Genomic DNA, 11,851 nt, shown 5'->3' with positions numbered 1-11,851 from the left:
TCTTGACGCTAAGTATTGAGGTAAAGTGTAGGCAGAAAGATTCAAGACGGGCCGTGTATCTTTTAATAATATACAGATTAGTCATTTAATTTTTTCGACTTTATTAATTAATCAGCTGAAGGATAAACTTTTTTCAATTTTCTTATCAAAACTCGTACGAGCTAATAAGTTATCGAATTACATGAAAATTTGTTTCCGGGTATTTTACAGTTGTGTACCAAATTTGGTCTAAATCGGTTGAGAATTAAAAAAGTGATTTCAATATGTACACATATGATACAATACCAGAATGGGCCCAATATTTTATTTTGAGAATGTTGATACAAAAATAGAAAGTAGTCGATAGTGTAGTGGTTAGCGTCTCGGACAAACTAGGTAGGCATTAGGTAGGAAAGTTGTAGGTAGGCAGTTCAAATCCCCTCTGAAAAATTTCAACTCTAAAGAAAATATAAAGAACTGTTTTTTTTTAACTAATTAAAATTTCCACAATGACGGATAATTGTATAGGGTGATAAAATAAGCATGATTGAAAATAAATATTATTTAATTAAATAATCGATAACAGGCATTCGCTGGGGAATGACGCTGGGTGAATGTGGGGCTAGCATTGGGCAAACACCGGCCCAGCGTTGGGCCGTTGTCCAAACTAACGCTGGGCCGATACTGGTCCCAAGCGCTAGCCTACCGTAGGACCGTAGCTATCACTCCAACCGTGGTGCTACGGTTGGCCGAGTTATATTGCCAACGGTCGTCCAACCATCGCGTATAGTTGGCGCGGTACTGCACCAAGCTTGGGCCAATGGTGCCGTTTTTCACGGGATTTTCATCTTGTTAATACTGACTCTACTTTTCATACCATTGGTGTCGACTCATTGCTCGATGTTATTATTGTCGACAGTCAGGATCATGTCATTACGTATTCGAAATCTGATACACCTTTTATTAATGGTCATGACTTGCTGGAGCTCTCAGTAATGTGTGGTCGGCAGCGTAGTACTGAGCGGACAATTCGTCGGCGTACTCTGTCTAATTTCAATCCTGAGAATTTCATTGATTCCGTCTTATCGGCACTACCATCACTATCCGATTTTGAGACTCACTGCGCGAATCTAGATGTCAATAATGGTGTTGGTCTCATCTCCCAGTGCCTAAAGTCTGCCATGGACACCCACGCACCTTATCGTGTCTTCGTTGTTTCACGGCCACCGATGCCCTGGTTTACAGATGAGTTCAAACTAAGAATCCGACGCAAAAATATACTTTTTAAGCAAGCCAAAAGATCTAATTGTGTCTCGACTTTCGTCGAATATAGGCTCATGCGAGATACGCTTATTCATGATATACGTAAAGCAAAGCAAAATTTTTACTTAGCTAAGCTCTCATCTATCTCTGATCCTCGGACCTTATGGCGTGAACTTGTGCGTTTAGGTCTGGTACGACCTAAACTCAACTCTCCCTTGAACCACTTTGATATCAACTCTCTTAATGATTTCTATGCATCTATTTCCCATTCCGATCTTGATCTCAATAATAACGACATTCTACTCACACTTGACTCTCTCCCATGCTCTCATCTCAAATTTTCTTTTGCGCGAATTACCCTTGAAAATGTTATCAAGCAATTTAATACTCTATCCTGCTCTTCGCTTTCTGAAGGACCCGATGGTATCTCAAATTTCGCAATCCTTAAATCTGCTCCTGTTCTTTATAGTTATTTGGTTATCATATTTAACTCCTCTCTTGAAAGTGGTCATTTCCCCTCTGAATGGAAGAGAGCTTTCATTAAACCACAGTAGTATGTGGGCCACTATGGCGACCCCCACTCCCATCCCCACTCCTACCCCCACTCCTCGGCCTCCCCTGCCAGCTCGATTTTTTCGAGTGGTGGGGGGAGGTGATGGAGGTGGGGGTGGGTGTGGAGGTGGGGTGCGTGGAGCCGTCATAGTAACCCATATGTTTTGTCATTTTATTAATTTTCAAACCGAAAAAATCAAAAACTCACCATTTCGATGCAACCGCTTTTTTCTGCGCCTTGTTCATGATTTAGCCAGAGTCCGTTTTATTTTTACACGCACGTACACACACACACACACACACACACACACACACACACACACACACACACACGCGCGCGCGCGCGCGCGCGCGCGCGCTCACTCTTCGGTGTCGTCGTATCCCTCATCGCCAAACAAAACGTCATCGGGGTGCACGACATTCTGAATAATCTCGGTTGTTATATCGCGTTCTTCGCCGGTGTCGGAGAGCAAAACACTAAGATGTTCACCATCTGTATGCGTGACCACCTGGGTTCTAAAAAAATGTCCCTCGCACATCGCGGAAAGAGCGCGCGTCACGTATTCATGCTCACAATAATTGAACAGACCTTCAATAGCGCACTCTATAAGAAGCGCCGGTATGACGGTCAAAAGCGTTACGGGTTCATACAAACTGTTCATATCGTAAAAGGCGCTCTCGGCGAAATCCACGAGATAGACCTCGACGCATCCGTAGCTGTCAATATTTATGACTTCGCCACGGTATACTGCAGGGCTCCAGGGCGTCGACACAACACAGTTCACACCCGCTTTGATTTCGCGAGCTCTCAGATGCGTCCCAGCTTTGAGGTCCCCATAGTACTGCTGCATGAGGAGCGTGTAATGCTTCAGCGTTTTCTCCAAAGCTCGTGTGCGGATAAATACACTTCGGGTGTTATTTACTAACACGACACGGCAGCGGAAAAAATTCTCGATGAACAAAAAATCTGAATAACGCGGGTACATGGCACAGAGATTTGTAAATAATAATAATAATAGCGAAAAACTCGGGGAGGTGTAATTAGTACGAGCGTTCTTTTGAGACTGACTTGATGAGTGATTAAAAGATTGTCTCGAATAAGCCACGGGCAAAGCGAGGGGGAGGGGAATACGGAGGTCTTCCTTGATGATGAGCTCAGAGGTTAAGTGGAGGGTGATAATTTCACACCTTTCTTCACATTGAGAGTGTATTGTATGTAGAAGATCTATCACGAGCGGTATGTAATATACTCTTTATAGTAGGCTCTCGCTCCTCGATGAGGAGCCCTGGACAAAAGAGCTTCATTACAAAAACAGCTGATCCAAGCCGCGAGCTTCGAGTAATATATACCCTGCAGTAGCAAACTCAATGTTTTGGTTATGCGCCGGCAATAAGGCGTCAGGAGAAGTATATCTCGCGAGTGTAACCCTAGCACCAGCACGGACCATAGGAAGAACGCACGTGGAAAGAGACAGTGAGAGAAAGAAAGAGAAAGGAGTATTGATAACCGTATAGATGTACTTCCTTCTTATTCTTGTTTTTCAAATATCTCGAGAACGGTGCAAGATACGTGAAAATTGAGAAAATTTAAGAGAATGGTATAAAAATTTTTCAAAACGCTCTCTTTAGGGCGTTCGACATTTTTGTCGAGGAGCTCTGATCAAAAGAGCTTCATTACAAAAGCAGCTGATCCAAGCCACGAGCTTCGAGTAATATATACCACGCGGTAGCGAAAACTCAGTGTTTTGGTTATGCGCCGGCAATAAGGCGCCAGGAGAAGTATATCTCGCGAGATGCTGGCTCGTGTAACCCTAGCACCGGCACGGGGCATTGGAAGAAGAACTCACGTGGAAAGAGACAGTGAGAGAAAGAAAGAGAAAGGAGTATTGATAACCATATAGATGTGCTTCCTTCTTATTCCTGTTTTTCAAATATCTCGAGAACAGTGCAAGATACGCGAAAATTGAGAAAATTTTGTGGTGCTTTCTAAAGAGGAACCAAAGAGGCCCGGTGGTTCGAATAGCCTAACAACTTTTTCAAAATTCTCTCTTTTCGGGTGTTTTGAGATTGGCTCAATATATGTATAAAACAACAAAAATGTCGAACATCTTAAAGACTCTGCTGGAATAAATTGTCGGCTCAAATGATTTTTCAAAACGCTGCGTTTCAGAAGGCCCGTCTGTATTTTCCATACCCCGCACCGTTTTCGAGATATTTTAAAAAAAAAAAGAGAATTTTGAAAAACTGTTACGCCATTCGAACCACTGGGCCTCTTTGGTTCCCCCTTTAGAAAACCCCCAAAATTTTCTCGGTTTTCGCGTATCTCGCACCGTTCTCGAGATATTTGAAAAAACAGGAATAAAAAGGAAGCACATCTATACGATTATCAATACTCCTTTCTCTTTCTTTCTCCCACCGTCTCTTTCCTGCGCTCAGCTCTTAATGCTCAAGTTACAGCCGCCAGCGTCTCGCGAGATATACGCCCCCAGCATGACGTTTTGTTGTTTGAGAGGAAAATAACCCTGTCTCTATCACGCCAACGATGCCGTGGTATCTCTTTTCCACTCTTACACGTTGGTGCATATGATAAAGACAGAGAGGTTGTGCTCTTATATACCGATGAGTGGGAGGGAGAAAGAAATACAGAAGAGTCATCGGTGCGATACATACAGAGTCTCTCTTTCCTATAGTAAATTCTGCATACGCATATACCTGTGAGAGGGAGCGAGCAAGAAATACAGCGGAGCCAGCGATGGTGATAAAGGCAGAGTTATAACAAAGGCTGCACCCTTACATACCGATAAGCGGGAGGGAGAAAGAAATACAGAAGAACTATCGGTACGGTGCATGCAGCGCCTCTCTTTCATATAGTAGATTCTGCAGATTCTGCAAGCCCACCTCTATGTATTTTAGAAAAGAAAGTGTAAAAGAGGCAGCGTTTTTGCTCTGCAATTAATTCAATAGAGGACCGCTTTGCGCGATTAGCTGCTGATAATATAAGGCAGGCCTAGCTTACTGAAAAAGAGATCCGCGCAAAATGTAAACGCAACCTTAGTTTAATGAAAAAGAGATGTATTCGTTGTGTCTGCAGAAATGAATCCTCTCACGGAAAAGAAAACATTTTTGCTATTAAGTATGTACCCTTGAATAAGCATATAAGAGCACATACACACATAAGCAGAGAGATAGGTAAAAAATGAGCGAGCGGTAAAAACGGGCGGAGAGCCAGTCTTCGTTCAACCGTGTCGCGATAAATAATTTCACTGCTAAACCACGATGACAGATGCAGTCCTTATTCGTACATGCATTTTGAAGCTCTTGCGTTTGGCTATATGCTGTAGTAGTCAACTTAGGCGCCGTGTTGATGAAAGATGGCGTAACGATTTATATCATCTTCGGAAAAAGTGCTTAATTACACGCTTAAAATATGTTATATGGTGGATGCCTCTACGCGGTATAATAACGGCTTACAACAGAGGTTTTTTTAAGGGGTATTGTGTACTAGAGTGCGTGTACAATGAGCTTGTGCGCCGAAATCACGAAAGTTTACCGGCCGTCAAAGACCTCGTTCAGGAGTACAGAAGTAAGTGCTTAAAGCACACTGTGTTGTGTATCACGGTGAAGCTCAATGAGTAATTTGAATCGTTAAAGATTATAGGTGTTTCTTCAACGCCTCACGTGAGTAGAGTAGCTAGGAGAGACCTAACCCATGGGATCTCAGGGGGGAGCGGGGACGGGGGAGTACGGGGACTGCGGGGCAGGGTCCAGAGTGGAGGGGGAACTCGGGGGGTGCATGGAGGGGATGAGGTTGCGTCACAAAGTGAGTAGAAGGGATGGAGGGCGTGAGAGAGGGAGTGAGATGCTAAAATTTATGGGTTGCGTCACAAGGTGAGTATAAGGGATGGTCAAGTGGAGGGGCGTGAGAGAGGGAGTGAGATGCTGAAATTTATAACTTTTAGCGAAAGTTTTTGAATAGTGTTTTTTTTCACATGAACTTTCACACGGTTTTTTTCAAAGCGAAATTTTATGGAATGGGTATTGAGGAAGCCGTTTATGTCTTCAGCCCTAAGGGACAATAGCGGCAACCTGTGCGTTAGTAATAAAGTATGAGATTTATGACCTCCGAAACGAAATATTTTTTTCAGTCGTTGCAAGATGAGCATGACGTTTCCTAATTAAATGTAAGTCTTTGATGGAAAAAAAAACCGCGGAAACTTTCATGTTGAACTACCACCTGCATCCCCACGATTGATTTATTGTTCCCAAAAATGTCCTCAGGAATTTTTCTTCAAAACTTTAGAAAACTTATTTGATCATTATCGATAATTAAGACTTCACGCAGGTATGGCATAGTTTATGAAGCACCGGCAATACCTGTATTCACGTGATTGACCCATTGTTTCCGAAAAAAAAGATGTCCCATAGGTTTCTTAAGGTTGGTTCAAAGACGCGAAGCCGATTCGTGGGGGGGTGTTACGAGACGTTCAAGGAATGAAGATCTCTTTGAGTTCGGGCCGACTTTTTTCTTCACTCTATCATTGACAGGATAGAACACGTGCAAAAAAAACTTTCATGTTGAACTACCACCTGCATCCCCACGATTGATTTATTGTTCCCAAAAATGTCCTCAGGAATTTTTCTTCAAAACTTTAGAAAACTTATTTGATCATTATCGATAATTAAGACTTCACGCAGGTATGGCATAGTTTATGAAGCACCGGCAATACCTGTATTCACGTGATTGACCCATTGTTTCCGAAAAAAAAAAGATGTCCCATAGGTTTCTTAAGGATGGTTCAAAGACGCGAAGCCGATTCGTAGGGGCTGTTACGAGACGTCCAAGGAATGAAGATCTCTTTGAGTTCGGGCCAACTTTTTTTCTTCACGCTATAATTGACAGGATAGAACACGTGCAAGCACCATTTTTCTCATGATTGACCCATTTTTCGGCAAAAGATGTCCTAAAAAATTTTTTTCTTTCAAAAAATCTTTGCCTACCAACTTTTTTTTCCCCACACGACATCGATCTGGAGCAATGATATGGAAATGTCAAAGAAAATGCCGACAGGTTTCCACCTCCGCGTTTTCACATATTTCACCCCCTCTCCAAGAAAAAAAAAGTTAACTTTTGGGGGGAAAAAAAGTTTAAAAGGGATGATGTTAATTTAGTCGAGATGATTTCAAAAATCGAGACATTCAGGATCGAGTTTTCTTCGAGTTCACATCAAAGTTTTCTTTCACATTCTCCTCGTCACCATGGCAAACTTCAATGATGCTGAAGCTGTAGAAAAGCTTTTGAGTGATCGTGCGGTTTCATTACAATCGGTAGAAGAATATAACGTGTGGGAAGAAGAGTGCGATGCGTTCATCAAATCATTGAGTGGTGAAAATTCTCCCAAACGTGCTCGATTGAACATAGCGTCACACCGTTCATTAATTGCGCAAATTATACGTTTAGAAACTTTGAAATTGACAGTGCGTTCACAATTCATTCACACGGGTGATGGATTAAATAATCAGAGCTTGCTATGGCGTGAAATCGATACGGCATTTGACAATCGAGTGCTTACTGGTGCTGTGATTAATAAAAATTACATCGATCCACAAAAATTTCTGCAAGACTCATACCAATTAGTGAAATTACATGTGATGGATAATATTTCTAAACATAGTAGTATAAAAGTAAATACCGAGTTTAATGGTGAGTTCACTGTGAACGGCAGGTATGCAAATAAAAGTATAATTACAAAGACAGTTGAGCTACTCGAAACATGTAATATAAGTGATTGGTATAAAAATCATGTTGTTGAGCCAACTCTTAAATCCCTCGACGAATTTCAAGAGAGTGAGAGTGGTTGGGCCTTAAGTTCAATTCTGAACTTGACTGTCAATATCAATAAGTATAATGCTATGCGCGCGGGTTGCCACATATCTCTGACAAAAGAAATTATATCGAGGAGAGCAGTGGTCAATGTGCGATCTAATGACAACGCGTGTTTCGGCTGGGCGGTGGTTGCGGCTCTTCACCCTGCAGCGAAATATAGTGAGCGCCCATCATCATATCCTCACTATTCTACGAACTTGAATCTTGCGGGTATAAACTTCCCCATGAGTCTAGATCAGATAAAAAAATTCGAGAATCTCAATGACATCTCAATAAATGTATACAGTGCACCAAATAATGTGGTTCAACCTATTCGCTTGAGCAAGCAGAAAAAGGCGAAACATATTAATTTACTGTATATAGAAGATGTGATGGATGTAAATATGGGACACTTCGCATGGATTAAAAATCTATCGATGTTGGTCAGCAAGCAGCTGAGTGCTCACAATGGCCGAAAATACATCTGTGATCGGTAAGTAATATCGCACTATCACACAATAAATATAATGAGATTTGTTGAAAGTTAAAAAAAAATTCTGATTTTTCCATAGATGCCTTCACTATTTTTCATCTCATGAGAAGCTCCAATCACATGAGGTGGACTGTGGTGAGATGAATGATTGCGCAATTCTCCTGCCGAATGCACGAAACAAATGGTTGGAGTTTAAGAACGTGAATCATAAGGAACTTCTCCCATTTATTGTATATGCAGACCTCGAGTGCATTTTGAGAAAAACCACGGCTGAAGATATGGAGAATAATAAATTTCAACAGCATCAAGTCTTCAGCGTGGGATACTACGTCAACTGCTCGTATGACGAATCATTGTCGGGGTATCACACACATCGGGGTGAGGACTGCGTTCAATGGTTCGTACGAAAATTGGAACAATTGGCGAAACAGGTGGCAACCATCTTATACACTGTAATTCCGATGAAAGAATTGACTCCTCAAGAATGGCGAAAATTCCGAGAAAATAAGGAATGTCACATCTGTGAGAAATCATTCGTAGAGAGTGATGTTCGAGTACGCGATCATTGTCATTTGACAGGTAAATTCAGAGGTCCAGCGCATCAAGACTGTAATTTAAAATATCAACAGTCTTTTTTTATCCCAATAGTTTTTCACAATTTGTCGGGCTATGATGCTCATTTTATTATAAAAGAAGTAGCTACGGCGTTCGAGGGGAAAACCGATTTACTGCCCATAACGAAAGAAAAGTATATTTCTTTTTCGAAAACCGTTATAACTTCGAAGGACTATAGGAAAAATATCAAGTTGCGTTTCATTGATTCTTATAGATTTCTGAACACAAGTCTTGATAAATTAGCATCTTTCCTAACTCCCGATCAACTCACGGTTTTAAAATCTGAATTCCGAGATACCGATAATTTCAATCTGTTAACGCGAAAAGGTGTATTCCCATACGAGTACATCGATAGTTTTGACAGACTGGAGGAAACGGCACTTCCACCGCGAGAATCATTCTATAGTTCTTTAACCAATTCAACGGTATCGGAAAATGAGTATGCTCATGCTTTGACCGTTTGGGAGCGGTTTTCCACTCAAACGCTTGGAGAATACAGTGATTTATATTTGAAAACCGATGTTTTATTGTTGGCTGACATTTTTGAAAACTTTCGTAGTACTTGCTTAAAAAGTTACGGTCTTGATCCCGCATATTATTATACACTTCCTGGATATACCTGGGATGCAATGATGCGATACACAAAGATCAGATTCGAATTGCTCACAGATATTGACATGGTCTTATTTGTCGAAAGAGGCATTCGTGGGGGTTTAAGTCAATGCAGTGGTAGGTATGCACGCGCTAATAATAAATACATGCCATCGTATGACCCATCAGAACCATCGGCGTATTTAATGTATTATGATGTTAATAACTTATATGGCTGGGCAATGAGTCAATCTTTACCCTACGATCAGTTTGAGTTTGTTGAAAATATTGAGAATTTCGATGTAGCATCGATTCCATTGAATGGTACACATGGTTATCTGCTGGAGGTTGATTTAGAATATCCAGAAGACCTCCATGATATCCATAGTGATTTACCATTCTGTCCATCCCATGAAAAACCTCCGGGTAAACAACAAGAGAAGCTCATTGCGTCAGTCAGTGGGAAAGAACGCTACATCATACATTATCGCGCATTACAGCAATGTCTGAAGCATGGTGTAAAACTCACGAAAATACATCGGATTTTGAAATTTAGGCAATCATCATGGCTTCAGAAATATATCGACCTGAATACCCAGTTTCGAACAAATGCGAAGAATGAGTTCGAAAAAAATCTGTTTAAACTAATGAACAATGCTGTTTTTGGGAAAACGATGGAAGATGTTCGAAGTCATGTGCAGGTGAAGCTTTTGACGGAATGGGCAGGAAGATATGGTGCCGAAGCCATGATTGCAAAGCCCAACTTTCATAGCCGCAGTATTTTCGCTGAAAATTTAATTGCTGTGGAACTTCGGAACTTGCATGTAATGTTTAATAAACTGATATACGTTGGCATGTCAATTCTAGATATATCGAAAACATGTTTGTATGAGTTTCATCACGAATTCATGTCTCCGTTATATCAGAATAAATGTAAAATATTGTACACTGACACCGATAGTTTAATATATCACATTGAATGTGATGATGTATATAATGATATGAAGAACAATCTTAATAAGTATGATACAAGTGATTATCCCATCGATAATAAATATAATATACCACTAGTTAATAAAAAAGTACCCGGTCTCATGAAAGATGAGAATAACGGGGCTATTATGACCGAATTCGTCGGTCTTAGGTCAAAAATGTATGCAACACGAGTTTTAGGTAAGAATGATGTAAAAAAAGCCAAGGGTGTTAATAGTAATGTTGTAGCGCGAACTATAACTTTTGATGATTATACTAAATGTTTAAATGAGGAAATTGAGATGAAGCGCACTCAATCATCGATTAGATCTACTTTACACAATGTATATACTATTAAGGAAACAAAAATAGCGCCGACGACAAGCGGTACATTATTCCTGGCACAGTAAATACTTTGCCATGGGGTCACCGTGACATACCGTAATGTCTTTGAAAGGGATGTAAATAAGTATGAGTGGGTGAGAGCAAGAGAGAGTTTGTACATTGGAAGTGAAATAAAGAAAAAAAAAATCTCCGACCAAGCTCAATGTGTCCTTTTTTTCTTATACCTGCTATGTTTCGAGCTCCGCTATATGTATAAGGAGTGGTCATAAAAAAAAAAAAAACAGAGTTGAAATTTTTTCCATCTTCTTTATTCATAGGTCATCCTTGCTTATCCAACTATTGTGTGTATTGTCGAAACCTAGCCATTTTACAAGCAACTGATTGCCGCGCTTCTTCAACACTTTTTCAATGAGATATATGTCGGGGTATTTAACATGTAGTAGCTCTTGCTCGTAGAAACCACCTGCGATGGGCTCATCTTGATGATCTTTTATATTATAAGTAACTGGATTAGTTTTTCTCACTCGATATATTGTAAATATTTCTGTTGTCCAGTTTGGGGTATAACCTTTTTCGAAAACATTCTTAAATTTACTTATGCGCACTTTATCGCCGATTTTAAATTTTGCTGGTTTTTCCCGATTCACAGTTCTATTAAATACGTTACGCCATAGTTGTTTCTCATTCGCAGCACTAACATCTTTCGGTTTCATTTTTATCGTACGATGTAATGTATCATTATATTTTATAATTAATGTATCGAGAATATCGATCCATTTCCAGCTTCCGCGAAAACTGAATTGAATCCACATTTTATTCTTAAGTGTACGATTGAAGCGTTCACAAATTGAAGCTTTCAAATTACTAAATGTAGAATACAAGTGTATATTATACTTTTTCATCAAAGCCTTAAAGTCCGTATTATAAAATTCTTTCCCTCGATCCACATGGAGATTTTTCGGTATGCGTCCTTTGCTGAGAATCGACTCCATTGCAGCGGTCACATCTTTTCCACTTTTACTCTTCAACGGTGCGGCCCAGGCGAATTTGGAGAATATATCGATGACGGTGAGTAGGAATTTATGGTTGGAATTGTGTTGTGCATATGCAGACATATCTACAAGATCAGCTTGCCAAGTCTCATCCAGGCCACGTATATCCACATGTCGACGTGGATA

The 11,851-nt window shown here is 40.5% G+C and overlaps 1 protein-coding gene across 1 annotated transcript; it reads left to right on the top strand.

Moving 5' to 3' along the window:
* Window positions 1-7,704: 7,704 nt before the first annotated feature.
* On the top strand, window positions 7,705-10,773 carry LOC122408509 (uncharacterized). The gene is made up of 8 exons (XM_043415304.1): window positions 7,705-8,150; window positions 8,230-8,285; window positions 8,391-8,729; window positions 8,799-8,898; window positions 8,980-9,263; window positions 9,435-9,807; window positions 9,913-10,133; window positions 10,688-10,773. The coding sequence occupies exons 1-8, from the start codon at window positions 7,705-7,707 to the stop codon at window positions 10,771-10,773; spliced, it is 1,905 nt and encodes a 634-aa protein (XP_043271239.1).
* Window positions 10,774-11,851: the final 1,078 nt, after the last annotated feature.

The sequence above is a fragment of the Venturia canescens genome, chromosome 3 (assembly GCF_019457755.1).
Source record: "Venturia canescens isolate UGA chromosome 3, ASM1945775v1, whole genome shotgun sequence".
NCBI classification, from domain to species: Eukaryota; Metazoa; Arthropoda; class Insecta; order Hymenoptera; family Ichneumonidae; genus Venturia; species Venturia canescens.
Note: the sequence above shows the minus strand (reverse complement) of the source record. Positions and strands in the feature narration are given on the sequence as shown.